The sequence below is a fragment of the Thalassophryne amazonica genome, chromosome 3 (genome assembly GCF_902500255.1).
Source record: "Thalassophryne amazonica chromosome 3, fThaAma1.1, whole genome shotgun sequence".
Taxonomy (NCBI): Eukaryota; Metazoa; Chordata; class Actinopteri; order Batrachoidiformes; family Batrachoididae; genus Thalassophryne; species Thalassophryne amazonica.
The window spans coordinates 81,364,959-81,386,919 of NC_047105.1; the positions used below are offsets into that span (position 1 = coordinate 81,364,959).

At 41.1% G+C, this 21,961-nt stretch overlaps 1 protein-coding gene across 1 annotated transcript in view; it reads left to right on the plus strand.

Annotated features, from left to right (window-relative positions):
* The window catches only part of ccdc3b (coiled-coil domain containing 3b), a 58,986-nt gene extending 52,995 nt beyond the window's left edge, over positions 1–5,991 (plus strand). Inside the window, 1 exon segment of the mRNA XM_034166955.1 lies at positions 5,023–5,991. Coding sequence (XP_034022846.1) covers positions 5,023–5,334 — 312 coding nt within the window. The 3' untranslated portion in view covers positions 5,335–5,991.
* Positions 5,992–21,961: the final 15,970 nt, after the last annotated feature.

Consider the following 21,961-nt stretch of genomic DNA (forward strand, 5'->3'; position numbering starts at 1 on the left):
TCAGGAACATTTGCTGTGCAGACAGCCTAAATACAGATGCACTTCAAAAACTTCTAGTGATGAGCTGAACACTATGAAGTCCAGTCGTAAGAAAACATCTCTGCTCTTCAAAATGTGAGAAAAATGTCTTCAAAATATCCACCAGAGGTCAAAGCTGCAGAAGAGACCTTCATCTGGTTAAATATCCGAGAGTCCAGCAAACCAGCACCTGCTTCTATGCTTCTAAATAAAACAAAGGCTCTTTAAACTGCAACTATTTTTTTATTTTTAAAAAGCTGTTTCATTGTATATTTTAACATTAAATGAATGGATCATTAAACATCATGAAGTCAAATTTCAGTCAGAAGTCATTTGCACAGGTAGAAGCCCTGCCCCTCATAAACATTCATTATTTATATACTATTTACATTTACTATTACAAGTGTTCTAATGTAAGAAACTTTTTTTATTACAATAATCAGAAATTCATTTCAAGGTAAAACACAAAACATTTGCAACAATTTACTTCAGAAAACTGCTGTGTATAAATGAGCAGTTCTGTGACATGTTTCTGCACTGTAGGCTTCTGTGTTTTGGCCTGATGCCTCGTTTCTATTGGACAGCGTGAAGCTACGTCACAGCGCACAATGGCGAAAGTTGGATTGAGTTGAACGACAAGCAGCAACACATGCGCCTGGGAAAGCATCGCTTTAGCTCGGCTTTTGACGCAACGCTTCACTTTGCATCAAAACCGCAAGGATTTCATTGAAAATAATGCTTTTTGGAGCAATCTGCGATGTGTCTAACAGCCTCAAAGCTTGCAGTGTGAAAGGCTCTTAATACTTCCACAAAAAACAGAGAAGGGACAGGAGCATACACATAACTGGTGTCAGAAGCTAATCAATATAGCAGTGTAAGGCTAGAACATTTCAAAGCGGCAAACTGAGTAAATAAAGTCTTTTAATCTGCTGTTTCATCCTTTCAGCCAAATTCATCATCACAGCCAATGCAAAACTGTTATCCACAGAAGATGCCGTTTGGGAATACTTTAATTCCTTATCATGGAAATTGCTTGTGAATTAACATCTTTTTAAACGAAGTCCCTTGAGGTTAGAATACGGTGTGCCAGGTGCATTTCTCAGTACTGAGCTGAAGAAAGCCGCTGCTTTGTTCTGCCAACAAGAAGAAAAATAATATATTTTAAAAGCTGAAAGTTTTTTCTGGAATCATTTTATGAGTAAAACAGCATTCCATTTACTCACAATCAGTGTTCACCACAGCCATCCATTGTCTCTTTAGGTTTCTCCTCACGATGAAAATAAATGCTATTAATGATCCATGATCCATCAAGACAAAAAAAAAGTATGTTAAATTACACTGTTAACAACATGTCATTATGAGCAGCTGAGGTTACAGAGGCAGGGCTGTGACATCATCATTTCAGAAAGACACGGAGACAAGGATCCGGCATTTTCACAACCACAATGGAAATAAGTGTTTTCACTGTTTAAACTAACATGAACCACAATAACAACATTTAAAACCCCCAAACCCTGAACTCTCATGGTGCATTGCAGCACAACGTCCATTGTTCACTGTTGTTAGCTAATATTGCCAATTTCTCCAAAAATATTAGTCCTATCAACTTTCTCTTTTCACAGTGTTCATTCGTTGACCCAAAATAAATAAGCATAACAAATGGCAAATGCCAGCTCTCCCCAGTTTGTCCGTGATTGAAGCCAAACACATGCATGCATACACGCACACAGAGCAAAAATGTTTGTATAATGAGATAGAATAGCGTGTGAGTCCAGAATGGTTTTAGAACCTTAGACCTCAAGTTTTCAGATTAATTCAACCCTTACAGTTCCTGCTAATTACATAATTTTTTAATGTTAATTTGCTGTCTTAATGTTTGTTCTTATCATATACACAGTGTTATTATTATTATTAATATGTATATGTCACAGACATGAACGAGTGAAGCTCTTCAGCATCTCATCATGTCATTTAGGTCCTTCAGACTTTTTTTGAACAAATGCTTCAGGGGAGCATTAGCATGGCTAAAACCTTTCAGCTTCTGGGGGGCACTCCGCCTCCCCAGACACCCCACATTTTTAAGCATTTTTCTTTTTACCTTTCAGCTTCTCGGGAAGGGGGGCAGCTTCGCCCACCCAGACTCCCGCATTTTTAAGCATTTTTATTTTTTTGCCTTTCAGCTTCTGGGGGGGGGGGGCTCTACACCCCAGACTCTCCCTAATTACAGCCCTCTTAACCCCCTGCTACTTTAAGCATTTTTTATGTAGATGTGAATTAATATGCAAACTTTTCAGATAGTTGACAGTAGGGCTGTACAATATGGCCAACTTATCATATTGCAATATTGTCATATCAGTATGATATATGACTATGATTTCACACAAAGTGCAGCAACAGTGAAAATGAAACAATTTTTAACAAAACAGTAATAATACCCAGTGGTGGGCACAGTTCCGCTAAGTGCTAATTATTGAAGCTAACATTTTTGTGAGCGGATTAATGTTTCAGATAACTTTAAAAACCTTCAGAGGACCAATTATAACTGAAACGTGTGGTGGGTTTTACAAATAAATCTGTATTTGTAAATATGTAATTTTTTCATTTGTAAAAAAAAAGGCAATTTGAAAACTGAAAATTCTGTTTAAGTGATTCATCACTTTTATTTCATGGCAGTATGAACAGCATTTGCCACCACACATTTGCTATAAGTGCTGAATCCACATGAACAAAAAGTGATGGACTTAAACAGAATTTTCAGTTTTCAAATTGCCTTTTTTTACAAATGAAAAAACAACATATTTACAAATACAGATTTATTTGTAAAACCCACCACATGGTTCATTAACTACGTTATACCGACCAGCCAACCAATGACATCAGGAAACTAATGTACCCATAATGCAATGCGGCATGTGTGTCTAAACGCTAAAACCTTCAAAATTAGTGCATTACTTTAAAACTAAAACATGTAGGGGTGGTGGCCAAGTGGTTAATGCGCTTGGTTTCAGTGCAGAAGGTTCCAGGTTCAAATCCCACCCCTGCCACATTTCTCCATGTAATGTGGAGTTGCGTCAGGAAGGGCATCCAGCATAAAACCTGTGCCAATTCAACATGCAGATCCACCTTGGATTTTCTGTGGGACCCCGAGTGCAAACAAGGGAGCAGCCGAAGGGAATTACCTTACTATAAAACTAAAACATATAGCTGATATTTTCACTTTGTAAAATGACAAACATGATGTTAATTTCAATAACTTGTCCGGAATTAGTTTGTTTAAAATTATAGCCATAAGTCAAAACTGTCTGCCTGTGCAAGACTCCAGTGATATGTCAGCAGGTCTGTATGGTGTGAAGATAAATGATCTTTTTTCCCTGCCTCTTCCTTTCTCTTTGGTAGTCATCTCTCTTCTGCTTGCATAGGATGGCTGTCTGTCTGCTACAAAACATGTAAGAGACAAGCATTAAAATCTTTCATTTCAGACTTTACAAATGTTTTTAACTGTTAAGCTTTATTCACTATGCCAGCAAAAATATGTTAGCAGAACTAAATTTATTAGAAGCTAATTGGTCCGCTGATGGTTTTCAAAGTTATCTGGAAAGCTAATCCGCTAATGAAAACAGTAGTGCCCACCACTGGAAATATGCATCATTTATTTCAGTCCACACCAAAGAAAATATGAGAGGCATCCTGAAGGACCTGACACCTGCCTTCAGTTTCTATCAAGCTACCAAAACTGTGGAAAAATCACCAGCAAGCTCAACAGGTTTGTATGATATTACATGATTTAAATTGACATGACAGTTTTGTAGTTTCGGAACTGTGCACATTGCTAGTTCTTGCATCATAAAGACGTCCAGGATATCTGGGATCATCCGTGAGGTCTCACAGGCGGCATTCTACCAGACGGCAGCTGACAGGATGATGCAGCTGACCACCAGCTGACTCTTGGATGCTGAGTCGAGCAGTTCTCAGTCTGGCAACGTGGACAGCTGTGTTTGAGAACTGATTGAGTTAATTTTGAAAAATCAATATAAACACAGAAAGGTGAATATATCAATAATACACAGATGAGATGACACAATAAAACAAACGCTTATTTCCATTGTGGTCCACGTGACCTGACAACACGGAGGAGCTCAATTAAGCATGTACAGATTGCAAAGGCATTATAATCTCATCAATTAATGTATGTAGCAATAAGTGTGTAGTTTATATATATTTTATATATATTTTATATATATATATATATATATATATATATATATACAATTTACACTGGGATATCAATAAAATAAGTACAAATTGAAAAATTGAACAGAAAACAATAAGATCTCAATAAATTAAAATAAATAACTGTGTCCCTGTACACAACAACTTTAGCACCACGTTTTGGACATCAAAATAATGGACTAGAAGACAAGCTCATCTTTTGGACCAGAAATCACATTAAAAAATAAATAAAAAGGTGGTGTGATCCTCTTCCCTTAGCTGACTGAATAAACTTAACTTTTTTAAAACTTGCTTTGCTGCTAATTGGCTGCAAGATCTATATTTTATGTAAGATATATTTTATCTGAATAATTCCTGACATGTGAGTTATATCCTGATCTTTCAACCTAACCGGTTGTTTGCAAACCTTTGCAGCAATAACAGTGCGGCACCAACAAAGCATTTTTATTTTGAGAGCAGCATGAGGCTCGGTAAATTATTCAGATTAATTGATCAAAACCTTTAACCTTATTTTGTGATGTTTGATATTGTTGATTCCCTGCAGAATATTGGAGTTTATAATACCTGAGAATGAAGCACTGGCTGCAGAGCAAAAAACCGGAAGTGAAGAACTCAAACTCCTCTCGCGCATGCGCGGCACAACCTCAGCCCCCGAGATCAGAAGTTGGCGTTCCATCTCTCTACTTCTGTGCTTTCAGTGTGTGATTATGCTTGTGTACTAACGATGGACATCATCTTAGAACCGAGTGATAGCATCTGATTGTCTCTTTCCAGCTGCTGTGCTCCACTGTGCAGAAGGCCCTGTTTGAGGAGGAGGAGAGGGTGAGGACTCTTTCCCAAAAGGTGCGCACTTTGGAGAAAGCCAATGGCCACCTGAGGGACAAGGTGAAAACCATGAAGCGTCTTCTACGCCAAGCCCAGCGCGGAATGACGAAGGAGCAGCAAACCCTCAGTTTCAAACAGCTGTACGAGCCGGAAACACGACACACCCACCCGGATCAGGACACCACGCAGGACGGGAAGAATCCTTCACTTAAAAAGGTCCTTTCAGCAAAACGTAAAGACGAGACAGAGGGGCTCAGTTAAAAAAACAAAAAAAACAAGAATGTAGCTTCATTGCATGTCAGACATGTCCCCCTTTTTGTGGTGTTTTGTAAGGATTACTTTGAGAGGTGTGACTAATATTTAACCCAGCATTAAAATTACTTCTGAAGTGGAATTTCAACAAATCTCACGTTACACAAACAAGCTGGGTCGTTTCCCTTGCTGACTGAAAACATACAGTTGTGCTCAAAAGTTACAGTACATAGCCCTTTTTTGGCCATTTTTTAGAGAATATGAATGATAACTCAAAACTTTTTTTCACTCACGGTTCGTGGTTGGGTGAAACCATTTATTGTCAAACAACTGTGTTTAAACTACCCAGTGACCCTGATCAAAAGTTTACATACCCCTTTTCTTAGGGCCCCTTCATACATAATATGACTGAAGCCGACGAGCGCACGGAGGAGCAATTGCATGCCATTTGTGAAAAATCAGAGCTGCCTCAAACGCCTCATACACCTGTCACTACAACCATTCGTGCACACAAGTGGCCGAAAGACAGTGAATGCCCTACGTGTGCTCATTTGATCCCCCTCTCAGCAGGTGCTGGCCAAATTCCAGATGTTACACACGAACATCTAACACTGCTCACTGCACACTTAGAAAAGGCAGGGCTATTTGCGCACCTGGTAGGATAGTAGACAGCAGGCGATCACATTTGACCTGTCTGTGAAAAGTGTCAAAGTGCAACACGAGTGTGGTGTCACTTAGCAACACACATGGGTTTAACTGTGCCGACCCCCCCCCCCACACACACAAATGGCTTGTGGAACGTGTCGTCAAACACATAATAATAAATACATGAAATTAAAATCACAGAACAAAGCAACAGAGAGTGAGCCTTTTTTTCTATGACCTGCCGAGGTCCGCTGACAGAGGTGGGCGTGTCTCCCTGCGACGTGCAGCTAGTCAGATATCTGTGCTCGCAAGTCGTAGCTCGGAAACACCTGTACTGGCTTGTAGGATATTAAGTCACATAACTACAGTGTGAAGCGCGGATGTCGCATGTGGTCCTCACGTGGAAATAAATTAAAACACATATTGCTTCAGCTGACCGCTGCATCAACGCACCACAACGCTGATGAATATTGTGCCATGCAGGAAATCACCCCACGGGACGTGTGTCACTGTGGGATTTTCCCGCATTGTATTAATTAAAACACAGATCACATTTGCGGTGAATCACTGCGTGCTGGACACGCCATGCCGGCTGCATGTGTTCACAACGCGAGAGCTGGTGTCGCAGACTGAATGGTTCCCCCCTAAAAGTCGGTCCACCCTGCCTTCACTGCACATTCGTCATCAGCCGTGGTGCACGGATTATCACCTTGTTTCTGCTTTAAACTGCACTGCAGTCATCATCTGTCTCAGCAACAGATATCTGAAGCTTTTGTACAACAGTCATTTCCACATAAATTCAGCATTATTTCATCATAAAAGGCAGATGAAGCGATCAGAGCGCCATGGCTAAACGAGCTGCCAGCTGATGCATTCACTGCGCGTCGGTCATTTCAAAGCATCATGGAATTTCACAGATTTTCTACTTAAAACAGCCTCGTTTCATCTTAAATCTGACTTTAAAATGATTTAAGAGGTTTTACCTTTATCATCTGATGGTTAATAATCCCATTAATCCATTTGATTGCTTTGAGTGAAGAGACTCCGTCTCAGACGTGCTGCTGTGGTCCAAAATGACGCATGCGCAGTGATGCAAGGTGGACCAATTTTTAGGGGCGGACTGTTCGGTCTGTGACAACGGCTCTTCATGACACAGGAGCTGGCCGGCTCGAGCGCATCAGGTAATTCATGTAGAACATGAAAGAGAGAACAGTAATCCATGTCATTTCATTACTTCCTGGTGTACGTCTCGGCGGAGGCTAAATCCGCTCTTTAACAGGAATTAAGTATTATAAATTGTGGTGTTTTATTCATTTTTCCCTCTGCTGCTGTGTGTGCGACTTTCCACGTGCTCGCACTGTGTTCATGTGCACGAACCGTGCGTTCCTCCCGACAGCAAGTGGAATGTTTCATGGTTCCCCATTTTGTTTTTGGTTCACAGATTTTTTTCCGGTTTCTGCGTCTTTCGTGTTATGTGTGAAGGGGCCCTTAATACTGTGTGTTGCCCCTTTAACATCAACGACAGCTTGGAGTCTTTTGTGGTGGTTGTGGACGAGCCTTTCTGATGGCAAAACTGCCACTGAATATGTCTTGGACTTTATTTACATTAATTACAAAGAAATACAAACAGTATGGCACTTTATGGTAAATCTGCATGGAGTAGACAGTTCTCAAAAACTGAGTGACTGTGCAAGAAGGAGAGAAGTGAGGAAAGACACCAAGACACCCAGCCAACCCAGAAGAAGTTATAGGCTTACGTGGCTGTGATTGGAGAAATTGTGCACAGTTCAGATTTTGCATTTTGCTTCACCACTCTTAGCTTCATAGTGGAGTAGAGCAGAGAAGGATTTTCTTTCACTGAAACAGATCAAATCCAGGCTTGCATCTCAGTTTTGCCTTCTGGTAATTTGTAGCTAAACTTTCAGGTCGTCTTTTTTAGAAAATCCTCCTCTAAACCACTTCATCATGAAGTTGGATAACCAATGATACAAAATTCAAAGTTTGCACTGTGCATTATTTTTCCAATCACAGCCACATAAACCTGAACTGTAGGAACGGGTGTATATTAACAAATCAAAGGCAGTTGGTCACAAAAAAAACATGCAACCTCTTGGGTTCATCCGGTCTGCAATGAAATAGAAGTCAAAGTAAATCTAAGAATTACTGCCCATAACCCCCCCACCCCAAATCCAAATTCTCCATACATCCCAACCTTTTCTGATTTTGGGTTGTACATTATATAAGCTATTTTGTTGCACCTTTCTGGTAGTAAATTTTCTTTATGTTGTGCAGCCTTACGATTATGTTTCAGCAGTGGGGTGGAGAGACAGTAGTTCAGTTCAGTGATGGGCTGCACTGGGGAAGAAGCTGGTTTTCATTCTGGGGGTCTTGGACTTTAAGACCCTATAAAAGTTTCCAGAGGGAAGCAGAGAGAAGAGATCGTGTCCACAGTGAGTTGCATCCTTCACTGGTTCTCAGACAGTGCTTTCTGAAGATGTCCTCTGGTGTGCGCAGGGGACATCTTATTTTCTGGGCTGAGTGGATGACTGACAACGACTTGTTGGCATTTCGTGCTGAGACTCACTACGTCAGTATGTTTTCTACAGAGCAATGGTAGAAGGCCAAAACGCTCCATGGCCAAGTTGGTTTTCCTGAGAGCTCTCAGGAGGTAGAGCTGCTGTTGAGCTTTTTTGACCAGAGCAGTAGTGGTTATTATTCATGTGAGGTCCTCTGTGATGCAGATTACTAGAAAGATGGAAATCCTACTTCTTCTATTTTAATGTGTCAAGGCAGGAGGTTAGTGTGGTGTCTCTTGAAATCTATCACCAGGGTTTTTTGTTTGTGTGTTTGTTTGTTTAATGATTAGTTACAGGTTTTTCTCTGTGTATCACTGTGTTAACTTGCAGACTTTGTTCCTGTAGGCTTTTGGCACTACTTGAGATCATGCTCACCACTGTTGTGTTGTCTGCAAATTTAAGGATTTTGTTTGAGGGTTTTGTTGAGATGCAGTCACAGGAAATAGAGAAGGGGACTCTGCATGCAGTCTTATGGTGTGCTGGTGCTGAGAGTCAGGCTTGGGGAGAGGTGGGGGCCAAATTGTTAAGGAAATCCTTGATCCCCTTGCACAGAAAGTTGCTGAGACCCAAGTCAAAGAGTTTGGTGATCATCTTTCTCGTGACAATGCTGGTGAATGCAGAGCTGTAATCTGTAGAAGGCATTCTGATGTATTTATGGGTGTACTCTGTAATCCAGTTTGTCCTTGTTTCTGTGGCAAGTTGAAACGCTGTCATTTTTGACCGCAGCGTGTGTGACCTGGTGAAATTTTCCTTTGTTCTCTCATGTTTGGGGTTCTTCCAGTTTTTGACAACAAATCCACAAGCCAGTTGCATGTGCACCACTCACTGATTCACTGCCTGACTCTGGTCCCAAATCTGTAATTTCTCAAACGAAGAGTAAGTAAGCATAATGAAATGCAAATGTGTTGGTGCAGTTGTGTTTTCAGGACATGATGAGATTAAGAGAACACTAACTGGTTACATGCTTTCACATGATGCTGTTTTCACACAGATGTCTCAAAGGACGGGATGTTCAAAGCACAAAGTCACAGCGGAACAATCGTTCTCCGAAGTTGGGGATTCAAAACCTTTTGTACCTTTAGTCCATGATCCCATAACCAGTTTTGTAATCAGTACCACCTGAGATGACAATAAACAACACCTACAACCCAGGCTCAGAATACTATGGCCTAGACAAAAATGTATGATAACCTTCCCAGAGTGTCAGTTATCAGCAGGTAGGGGTCAGTGATGGTTTACATCCATCCATTTTCTGTACCCGCTTACTCCAATTAATGGCTCAGTCACACGGCACACGATGATTCCTGAACGAACGGAAAAAGTAAAAAAAAAGTCACAATTTGTTGAGAAAAGGTGGACGAAAGAGCTTTATCACCGAACAGCCTGCGAAGCAAGAGCACAAAAGGGACGGAAGAGGAATTTAACAAAACTGAAGCTAACGATCTCAACGCTTTAAATGAAATGCGCCTGGAGCCACAGCTGGAGCAGTGTGTGTCTGCATCTCTGAGTTCCGGGACTCAGCGCTGGGATGCAGCTCATAGTGCCTGAGTCCTGGAGAAACTGCAAACAGAAGCTGTGGAGATCTGTGTGCACGTCGGTGGACCACTTGCTCTGGTTCCTCGTCCAGAACAAAAGAGGGATCATCTCCATCATCAGAATCCTCACTGTCTGACGACATGCTGCGCGCTACATCTTGCTCCAATAAAAAAAAAAAAAACCTGGTGAGCCATGGTCACTGCTGTATTACTGTATTACGTTACTAAGCCATATATATTGATTTATAACAGAAAACTGTCAAAACAGGGAATAAATATAAGTGTAAAGATGACTGAATATATCAGAGCAGTAAACTGATCAGTCCGTGTGAATGCGCATTGACTCACATTTGCGGTTATTCCAACCAGCTGCAGCTGATCCACAAAATGAATTCTGCCTTCCAGAACAGCTCTTTATACGAGGTCTGTTAGAGAAGTATCAGACCTTTTTATTTTTTGCAAAAACCTGATGGATTTGAATCACGTGTGCTTGCATGAGCCAACCTTGAACCTAGTGTGAACTTTTTCACGCCTGTCGATTGCGTCGTTTCCTGGTAAGCAGCCATTGTGTGGGACATGTGCTGTGAGCTCGGCGGATTTTCATTTCAAGGAAAATGACGGAACGACTGGAGCAGCGTCGCATCAAATTTTGCCAGAAACTGTGCGACAGCCAGGTGGAAACCATTCGGATGATTCAGATGGCTTTCAGTGACAATGCTATGGGCATCACACAGATTAAGGAGCGGTACAACCGGTTTAAAGACGGCCGCACAACGGTGGAGAGTGAGCCACGCTCCGGTCGGCCATCAACATGCTGAAATGACCAGATCATTCCAAAGTGAACGCTGTGGTGATGTGGGACCGTCGTGTGACTATCCGAGAAATTGCGGAAGAGGTGGACATCAGCACTTTTTCAGCACATTTCACTGTGACAGAAGATTTTGCCATGAAAAGAGTTGCAGCAAAATTCATGCCGATGGCTTTGGCACGAAGCTGATGGCGTAGCAAAAGCGCCTCCGTGTTGAAGTCTCACAGGACATGCTGTGACATGCCCACCTCTTCCACAATTTCTCGGATAGTCACATGACTGAAAAGCCACCAAAAGCCGTTTGAATCATCCGAATGGTTTCCACCTGGCTGTCGCCCAGTTTCTGGCAAAATTTGATGCGGCACTGCTCCAGTCGTTCCGTCTTTTCCTTGAAATGAAAATCCGCCAAGCGCACAGCACACGTCCCACACAAAGGCTGCTTACCAGCAAATGATGCAGTCGACAGGTGTGAAAAAGTTCACGCATGCGCATGAAGGTTCAAAGTTTGCTCATGCAAGCACACGTGATTCAAATCCATCAGGTTTTTGCAAAAAATAAAAATGTCCGATACTTTTCTAACAGACCTCGTATAATCTTTTGAATTATCTACCTGTTGCCACATGTACAGAAGGGCTGGACTGTCATTCCTACACTCATATTGTTATATTTAATAAAAAATAATAAGCGCACGCAGCAGCTGCTGCTCTCGCTTAAATGTACCCACACAAAAGATTAATTCTTCCCCATATAAGGTGCCTGAGCACAGTGAACCTGACTCCCCACCCAGTTAAAAAAAAATCCAAGCAAACAGGCTGCGTTTGCCCTGTAATTTCCGACGGTACATGAATGCAGCAGCAGCCTCAGCGCTCACAAACCGGATCCGGCACTGTGTGAAAACATTCAGCTGCTTGAACAAAGTCAAATTAAACAAAAATGTTACAAAAATGAAACAAACGATTAAAAAACGTCAAGAACAACAGCAAAACAAAACAGATGAATTGAGGTTTTCGTTGCCCTTCGTTCAAATTTTTCAACAGTTTAAAAATCCTGACGAAGCGGCAGCTGCAGGAACGAAGCTGCGCGAAGGTTAAACGATGCCAACGAAAGTCAACGAAAGCCCAGATTTCTTGTTTCATTGCCCTTCGTTAAGTGCCGTGTGACTGGGCCATAAGGGCCACAGAGGGGCTGGAGCCTATCCCAGCAGTCACGGGGCATGAGGCGGGGTGCACCCTGGGCAGGACGCCAGTCTGTCACAGGGCCACATATAGACAGACAAACACATTCACACCTGCATGCTGTCAATTTAAAGTTTCCAGTCCACCTAACCTGCATATTAGGGGAGGTGATGGTCTAGTGGTTAAAGTGTTGGGTTTGAGACCCGAGGATCCTTGATTCAAATCCCAGCCTGACCGGAAAGTCACTAAGGGCCCTTGGACAAGGTCCTTAATCCCCTAGTTGCTCCCGGTGTGTAGTGGGCACCTTGCATGGCAGCAGCCTCGCATTGGGGTGAATGTGAGGCATTAAAGTGCTTTGAACGTCTGATGTAGATGGAAAAGTGCTATATAAATGCAGACCATCTCCCATTTATGTCTTTGCTCAGTTGCTCAGATTTTGTTAAAAAGTGATGCAAGTTATTGATTGCATGAGAATTAAAGAAATTTCAAAAATGTTTTGAATTGGTAGTCTCCATAGCAACAGGCGGATATTCAACATCCATTAGATTCTGACATGTAACATGTTACCATGCAATGTGATAACTAAGCATAACAGATTGCACTTACCTATTCCCTTTCACAATCTTATTCGCTCATTCAATACTGTGCATCATTTTAACTCAAATTAGAGTGATTTAAATTTTTTTTACCCCGTACAAACGTATTTTTAACCTCATAACTCCATAGCTTTCAGTCATATTTGTCCAAACTGTACCCTTTTGGAATCCTTATGATCAAACAAATAATATGATGTACATTTCAACATGACTGGAGCATTTTGGCATATGTGCAATCCTTTATTGACACCTAGCTATAGCTGCCACACTGGGAAGCTTGTGTCAGGGCTGTGAAAACTCCGCGGATCTGCGGAATTCCGCGGATTTCATCATGGGGAGGGGTGCGGGAGTGTCAGTGTTGTACAGACGGTTGCCCAGTTCCGGATCACCTTTTTTAAAGTCCCGCTATACGGAGCCATAATGCAACTGAATGGCCTTTAATTGTGTATTGTTGTATTGGGTATCTGGATGTTATTTAGCTGAAAAAGTCTGGGTGGAGTAGCGCTTCTACTTAAAGTGTGAAGCCGCATTATGTGTGGTGCAAACATTTGCCAGAAATGGATCACTTTTGCCGGTTCCGGATCACGACATTCTGTGTCACTTTGGGGACATTCCTGGCATCTGGCTGGAGCCCTTTTAATGCAGAATGATACACACTGTGCCCGAGAATGTGTTTTGAACACAAAATGATAGAAATAATACTTATTAAATGAGAATTTACTTAGTTTCGAAAGGCGCCGTTATACGTTTTTACGAGCAAAAAATGAAGTGTGGAGGTGAGATTTCTCCCGAATTAAAAAGTAAAAGCCCCCACATTCATGCCCATTTGTAATTTTGAGATGACCCCCAAAGTACACATGACTCACAAGTACTGACACGAGCCTGCTGCTTCAGTGATCCGCAACCGGCAAATTTTCGCGTCGGAGATAAATGTGCACAGCAATTAAACAGCAAGACATAACACACTGACATTTTCTACCCAAGTAAGTAAGCATTTTCCCACTCTAGAACCAAAAACACCGAATGTCTAACTCACCTTTGCTACGTTTTAGAGATCGTTACTTTAAAACTTGCAGGCATGAGTGAGTGAGAAAACGTGCACACACCGCAGACACCGGGATGTTTTGATTCCTCTGTTGGTCACAAAGATGGCTGGATCCGGTCGAGCTTGTGGTCGTTTGTAGACAAAACATCAATCTTTCCATTGGTACCAAGTATTAGCTTATTTGTGCTGATTATGAGAAATGGCAGCACAAAAACGACAGCAGTGATCTGGAACTGGCAATGATCCGGAACTGGGCAAGTGACTGTACTCTTTAATTGTGATTGTTACTGAGTTTTTAAAATGCTTATCGTCTTTTTTTACGACATCATGCAAGTTTTATAAGTCCGCGGACACTGATCTGTGTGTTACAGATACAAATCAGTTTCCTCGGATCCGCGGAGTTTCGAGGAAAATAAATGCCACTCAGAGCCTGGCTGTTACAACAGTTGTTGTAAAGCAGGACTGGTTGGTTGCTGCGGTGACGCTGTGTGGCTCCTGTGCGAAGCTAGCTAAACGTAGCATGTGGACATCGCAAACTTTTATAACTTTCAAGTTTTTAAAAGAAGAATTTTGCAGCATGTCTGTGTCACAGAGCGACATCAGACAGAGCGAAGATGGTGAGAAAGACGGTTTGAAAAAGTGTGATAAGGACAAGAATCCGTGGAATGGTTGCTGGCTTCATCAACACACCTGAAAGATAAATGGGAAAAGCGAACTGGTAAGAATTTTTTTCTCTCTCTGGAAAATAAACATTGTGCTGTTCAAACAGAATTTCAGAAAAGATTATGTGCCTTTTTTTTGTTAATTAATCTAGACTTTCTTTCATTGAAAAAAGACATTGTGGCTTTGAATGAATTTAGGCTACATGAATTTACACAACAATGTAAATTAGTTTTTATTAATGTAGACTTTTTTCATGGGAAAAAAAGACTGGCTTTGAGTGGATTTACAAGAATTTACACAAGAATGTGTGGCTTTTTATTATTAGGTATGTTATTGATATTTTACCCTGATTTGTTTTTTTTTTTTTAATATTCTACAATCTTTAGCTGTGGTTTTAGACATGGTTTAACAGTCTTTTCAGTCTTCATGAATTTCTTGTAGTTTAATTGTTCTGAGTTAATGTATAATTTGGTTTACAATTAAAAGGAAAATCATTCCAGGTCCTACTTCCACGTCATATTCTGTTATTTCAACATGATCATTAACGGTTCAAATGAAAGGTTGAATCTAGGATCATTTAAATATGCACTAATTTTGAGATTTGTTCTTCCAGGAGATGTAGTAGATGAAAATTTAATTTGGTTTCTGGGGCCTGGGGGGGACCCCTGCGAATTTTCCTCGGTTTTCACAATTTTCATTTCACAGCCCTGTTGTGTACACCCTGCTATACTGAGGCTGGATTATATGTGTCGTTTTGTCATTTTACTTAATACCAAAAACTTGATTGGCTCATGGACTGCTTTAGTTACTTTTTTTTTAATAATCCCAGCCTTTCTTATAATTAGAAATTGTACTGAACTAAAGTGCTGTTTTTGTTATGTTTGTTTTTACATTTTTGAAAATGGTGCTGAGCACCTATAAGTCCAACCAGTGAGCCTGGTGTGCTCCAGGATTGGCTTTTTATCCTGTCAAAACTGCACTGTTGCTGTTGTCATTTATGTATTTACTTAATGTTTTACTTTTTCTAAATACATATCTTGTTTACGTTGGAAATTAATCAGTTGTAAAAGTTATTGTATTTTTTCTTCTATAAATACAAATTTCATGACTTTTTTTTATTCCATTTAGCTGAACTGACTAGAAAAGGAAAGAAAATAAAGAAAATCAATATTGCATTCAACTCTCATTTCTGATCTACAATACCTACGACCTTCTAATATACTGCTTCTATTGCTGACATTCTTTGCCTACATTTGATTAAGAACAGTAAATAATAAAACTCCTTTACTCAGGTCAGTAACCTGGTGCAGAGAGCAGAGTCTGGTAGTGTATTGTGGCGTACCATGGCCTCATGTTTGGAAGGGCTGATTCTCATTGTAGTCACTTCAAACTTGGCTGCAAAGCATCCCAATGTGCACTCGCGGTCACATTATGAAGAAGTAATCCAAGCTACATCATCTGCAAAAAAAAACACTGAAATCAGCACAAAAGAACATTCTTTGACCCTCGATTGCAGTTTACAATTCTGCAGATGAAACTGAATCAGTTAATCCTTTGTGATCGATGGGGTTTTAAGCATTTTACAAATAAATGTTTTCCTAAAGTAAAGGCTAATTATTCTGGAACATATGATAAAGTAGCCATGTACTTTGTACCGACTGATAGAAAATCTTTTAGGTTGATCAGTGATGACAAAATCACAAAAACATGTATTAGGAAAACAGAAGCTTTTATTTGAAGTTATACATTTTTCAATCGTTATTTCAGGGACACAGTGAGTCAAATCTGTGGACTAACGTTGCTAAATATGTAAAACTAAATGCAGAAAGATTTGGGGTTATTGAACATACTGAAATTTTTAATAGAATTTTGCAACGTTGTTGTGTATGCACACATATACAGTATGTGTGTAACCAAGTGACATATCTTTGAGGATTTGAACACCAGACTTCTCACTCATGAACCCAATGCTCTGCCAGGTTAACCAAAGGGAAATCCTGAGTTGCCAACCTAATAGGAACAGATTTCAATTTGGATTTCACCTTGCTATACCACATGACATCATTCTGAGGTCACAGGTGCATTCAAGCATTAACGACGTTCACCTGTAACTTTGAATACATGGTCACCTGCCACATCCTGTCAACACTGCTACAGAGTGATACAGCTTTATGGTTTCTAGCGGAACTTCAACACCAGACTTTTTGTTCATGAGGCCAGTGTTCTACCCGGTCAGCCAAATGGTAACCCCCACGAGCCAAGCTAGTAGGAACATATTTCGATCCGGATGTCACCTTGCAACATATATGCATAACAGGATTCAGCTCCAGTTACTTGTTTGTCAGTGAATTAAACAATCTACCTTCACACCCAAGAAGTCAACCAACCATCTATCACAACCTAGCTGTGCAAGTACTCATTAAATCCAAGCACAAATATCAGTAGTCTTTCTTGGCAGCCAATGTTGATTTTCACAAAGCATTTAATTCCCAGTGTCCCAGTCTGCTCCCTGGGACATCGTGAAAATTCACAGTAACCCCAAGAGGACATCAATGCCAGTCTGTATCAAGGAACTGTGAGTGATAGAGGAGCGGGAGAAGAATATCTGTCTTTTTTCCAGTGCATACTACCATTAATCAGCGATGTGCTCTGACTCCTACATTGTTCAATGTTTGCATGGACTGGGTGTTTAGTACAGTTGTAGAAACCAGTAGCGTATTTGCTTTTGTTGGCAACTACCCCTGACTTTGCAGGCAATGCTGGAATTCTGGCAGAATCAGTGGATGCCCTGATTGCTCGACTTAAGAAGCTGAGTGAGGAGTATCCAACATTCTGGCTTTCAATGACATCCTGGACTTGGCCAACAGCAGTCTATATGCAGGCAGTGAAAGTGTCAAAGGTGTAGAGATATTTAATTATCTCAGCAGTGGCATTCATGCTTCTGGGTCCTCGACCTTTGAGAAGAGCTTATGGAGTCGTAAGGTTGCTAGACAGAAGTGCCTGGCAATTCAGATACATTTGCAGGAAAACAAAAGGTCCAAATCTTTAGACTCCTGGTGCTTCCTGTCTAACTGTATAGTTGTGAAACTTGCACGCTAACCAGTGACCTAAGGCAATGGCTCAGTGTCAATGGTACTGTGTTTCTTTGGAGAATCCTGGAATGACTTTGTGTCAAGGCAGTGTTGCATGGTCAGAGCTGTACTCTATCTAGCTAGCTAGCTAGTAGCTACACATAAATGTGGACATATGGCCTTCTGATACCCGTCAGCTTTCCTTGGCACTTCATCCAGGTCACCATCAGGCAGTCATCAGTTTACATTTAATCATTTTATCCAAGTGAATAAAATTTGCAACAATTGATTCAGTGGTAACTCTACAAAGTATTGATATTTGGCTCAGCATGTTCTGGAACCAAAAACACTTGGAAGCATTCTTGTGTCCAGCTATGGTGTTTGTTATAATTTATTGCCCCATTAGGGAAAATCACTTTCAACTCAGCTCTCATGAAAATAGGAACAATATGTCATGTGTCACTTGCAATGAGCAAGAGAGATCAAATAATGCAACTGTGACATTTGCCAAGTGTTTCTAGTACTATTTCACCACTTATTACACAAATCTTCAAGTGCTTGAGTACAAGTTGTTTCACACAGTGCCTGACATCTCCCACTGAGTGTTCGGTTTGCATTATTAACAGACACAGGCAAGCTTTTTTTTTTCTTTCTTACAACCTATTCATCCTGTTCTTCCGCAGTCTATTATCTACAGGAGGGTAGAATCATACTCAGAGTGAAAGGCATGCTGATCTGCTAATAACCTTTGACTTCCTCTGAACACAGATAGCTCATAAATAGCCCACGGAGATCTATATTCACTCTGTGGCGCTCTGGGGTTTGCCCGTCACAGTCAGTAACAAACCATGACTTGCAGTCAGCTCAGGCAGGATGCATAGGAGGAGAGCAGTGAGGGTCACTCGATTGTATTTCCTCTGGACCCCCCCCCCCCCCCAAGATTCTAAGAATATGAGACTCCAGAGGTTTTCATGCCACAGGGTTATTTGAAAGCAGACATCTTCATCCCTGTTCCTGGAGAGTGCCTGCCCTGCATGTTTTACAGCTTTCCCACCATCATCAACAGCTAATTAACCCAGCCAAGCATGACCTTTGAAACAACAGCATTAATTAATGAGGTGTGAGTAGAGCAGGTAGACATGGAAAACATTCAGGACATGTGGTCTTCATGAGCAGGCCTGGAGATCTCTGCATAAGCAACCATCTTGTTCTTCAGGGAAATCTCTGAGTAATGAAGGAGGGGCTTCTGGCGATCCCCAGCCCTCCCCAGTTCCTCACATCCTTGGCAATTCCAGAATAGGATAGAACCTAGAGTTTGGTTCAAGAAGTGATGATGAGGCCAACTATGTACGTTGGTTACCAGCCCATCTTTGCACTGTCTCTGGCATCTTCTGCAATGGAGAGGTAGCTTTCAATATGTCCAAACCAGTTCCTGCAGTCAAGAACTAGCAAGCTACAGTGTGCCCAATGCTCATCCATGTGGATGGGGAGTGAACATGGTGACAGCTAGATATTATTCTTTTAGCTGAAAGCCAAGCAGACACCGTGGATATATAGATCCAGCCACAAGGCACAAACTCCCCTCACAGGCCTTGCCGCAGGAAGAGGCTCCAATCCCCATATTCTGGGCAATGACTTCATAAATGTCTGCAATCAACAGGAATTGTATGAGTCACCTTGCTCTGACTCCTCACCTGAGACCAAATGACCTTTGGAGACCTTATCAGGGGCTGAGGTTCTCCACAACACAACTCTCAAGGATGCAGAGGCACCCAACCCTACACTTATTTTTAATTCTTATTTTGTAAAGTAATATGGTTAGGTGAACACCAGAACAAAGCAATTGAGCCATGAAGCAAAGCAGTCATAAATTCTATTAAATTTTCAAACATCAGTTGTAATATTTCCTGCTTTTCATGTATGAGTCTGCAGTGATGAATGCTTTCTGGCATGAAGATCATTTTTAGTGCAAGCCAGTGTTAATAAATCAAACTTTTTCAAAGAAGTGCTGCTAACTCGAGAGCAACATTAGAACTAAGAATAACCCTTATTTCTGACCTCTCTCGTTCAGCTTTAGGTCTCGTACATCGAGCGAGAACAAAGGACCATTTTAGATGCAAAATAATTTTGTCAGATGGAATTTTCAACACAATTTCCAGGAGAGCTGAACCAAATTTCTTGCACATGGTGTGGCAGACTGTATTTGCATGGCCAGTGCAGAACCAAACAAAGCACACATGTTTTGAGTTGAAGCTCACAGTAAGTTCCATGGCACAAAATGATATTAGGAGGACATTTACAGGCTTTCTTTATAGTGCATCCTTTTCCCCTCTGGAGCGAGAAGGTCTTACAGAGAACAGCTTCGCTCTCACCTCCTCTAATTTTTTTTGGCTCTTTCTTCTCGCTGGGAAACCTCAACATCAGACGGCCATGCCTGCAGCCAAATGTCAAAATCCCGTGGATGAGGGCCAAAGATGATATACACGCACACTGCTTTTTCGATGCACAGCCAAGCCACAAAACAGATGTCAAGGAGTCCGACTGCACAGTGGTGGTCCATTTTAAAGGGCTTGGATATATGTTGGTATACATTCTTTGTTTTATGATTTTTGAAGGCTGTTACTTTCTACAGTTGATTTTAATTTTCTCCTGTTGACAGTTACCTTTGTGTGTTTGGAGGCACAAACAGGCTAATCTGTCATTGGCTTCAATGTTCTTTTGGATAATCATTTTTAGGTTTGCATGCAGAGTGTTTCCTTTTAAGCAAGGAAATCCAGCTCTTTGTGTTTTGAATTATTCACTCTTTTGAGAAAATGAATCATAGAAAACTTTATGAGTGACTGATTTTCAGTTTCAGTACTCTTTTTTTTCCTCCACTTTCCACTTTAAGAATGTTATAGCACCTTTGTCAGCATAGCTTCAATTTGAGTGGAAATGTTTCCTCATCATCTCTTTGCACACCGGCAGCCGTACTCTGGCGAGGAAAAGGTGATTTTTCATTGTTGCCATTGTCTGTCTGCTTCAATAAGGATGACTGATGTGTGCATTCTCCCCTGGAGACCTCAGCTGTTCCAGTCTTGCTCAAATCACAAAACCAGTGCTTCTAGTCCTAGCTCATGTTGGAATCTAAAGTCTGAAAAATGCAGGGAAGGAAATTCAATGTAATTACGTTGATAAGCCAAAAAGACTAAACTCAGCATCCAAACGACCATAACAACAGATTAAATTCCACGGCCTAGTTACAGCATGCAGGAAGTCAGTGGGTCACATATGAGAGTTTGAATTTCATTGATGCTTTTTTTGGTTCTTGAAAACAATTCCCCATGTGCACTGAGTGCAAACTTTATTTAAAAGTTGAAATCACATCAAACATCACTGACGAGTGTGGAAACATTTGGTTGTGTTTTTTCTTTAATCTGCAAATATGGCAGTATTTTTTTTTTTTTGTGTATAAACCTTTGTTCTTCTGCAACTCATTCTCTTGTTTGCCCTCACTCCACTTCAAATGATTCATGATCTGCATCTTAGCTGCAAACACAGTCCCCGGCCATGTCAGTGGCATGACTGTCTCTTCTGGGAAATGAAAAGTTCCCCTTGTTCTGGGAGATTTTCCTGAAATATAGCCCCTTTTTTCACCAAATCAATGAGATGGAGGGGGGCAGGGTAAAAACACACACCTTTAAAATAAACAAGGAGGTTAGCACGCTTTTAAATGAGCTACATGTCATGTACTGTATATGTACTATGTATAACAGGTGTGAATCAGGTGTCCCCTATTTAAGGATGAAGCCAGCACCTGTTGAACATGTTTTTCTCTTTGAAAGCCTGAGGAAAATGGGACGTTCAAGACACTGTTCAGAAGAACAGCGTAGTTTGATTAAAAAGTTGATTGGAGAGGGGAAAACTTATACGCAGGTGCAAAAAATTATAGGCTGTTCATCTACAATGATCTCCAATGCTTTAAAATGGACAAAAAAACCAGAGACGCGTGGAAGACAACGAAAACAACCATCAAAATGGATAGAAGAATAACCAGAATGGCAAAGGCTTACCCATTGATCAGCTCCAGGATGATCAAAGACAGTCTGGAGTTACCTGTAAGTGCTGTGACAGTTAGAAGACACCTGTGTGAAGCTAATTTATTTGCAAGAATCCCCCGCAAAGTCCCTCTGTTAAATAAAAGACATGTGCAGAAGAGGTTACAATTTGCCAAAGAACACATCAACTGGCCTAAAGAGAAATGGAGGAATATTTTGTGGACTGATGAGAGTAAAATTGCTCTTTTTGGGTCCAAGGGCCGCAGACAGTTTGTGAGATGACCCCCAAACTCTGAATTCAAGCCACAGTTCACAGTGAAGACAGTGAAGCATGGTGGTGCAAGCATCATGATATGGGCATGTTTCTCCTACTATGGTGTTGGGCCTATATACTGCATACCAGGTATCATGGATCAGTTTGGATATGTCAAAATACTTGAAGAGGTCATGTTGCCTTATGCTGAAGAGGATATGCCCTTGAAATG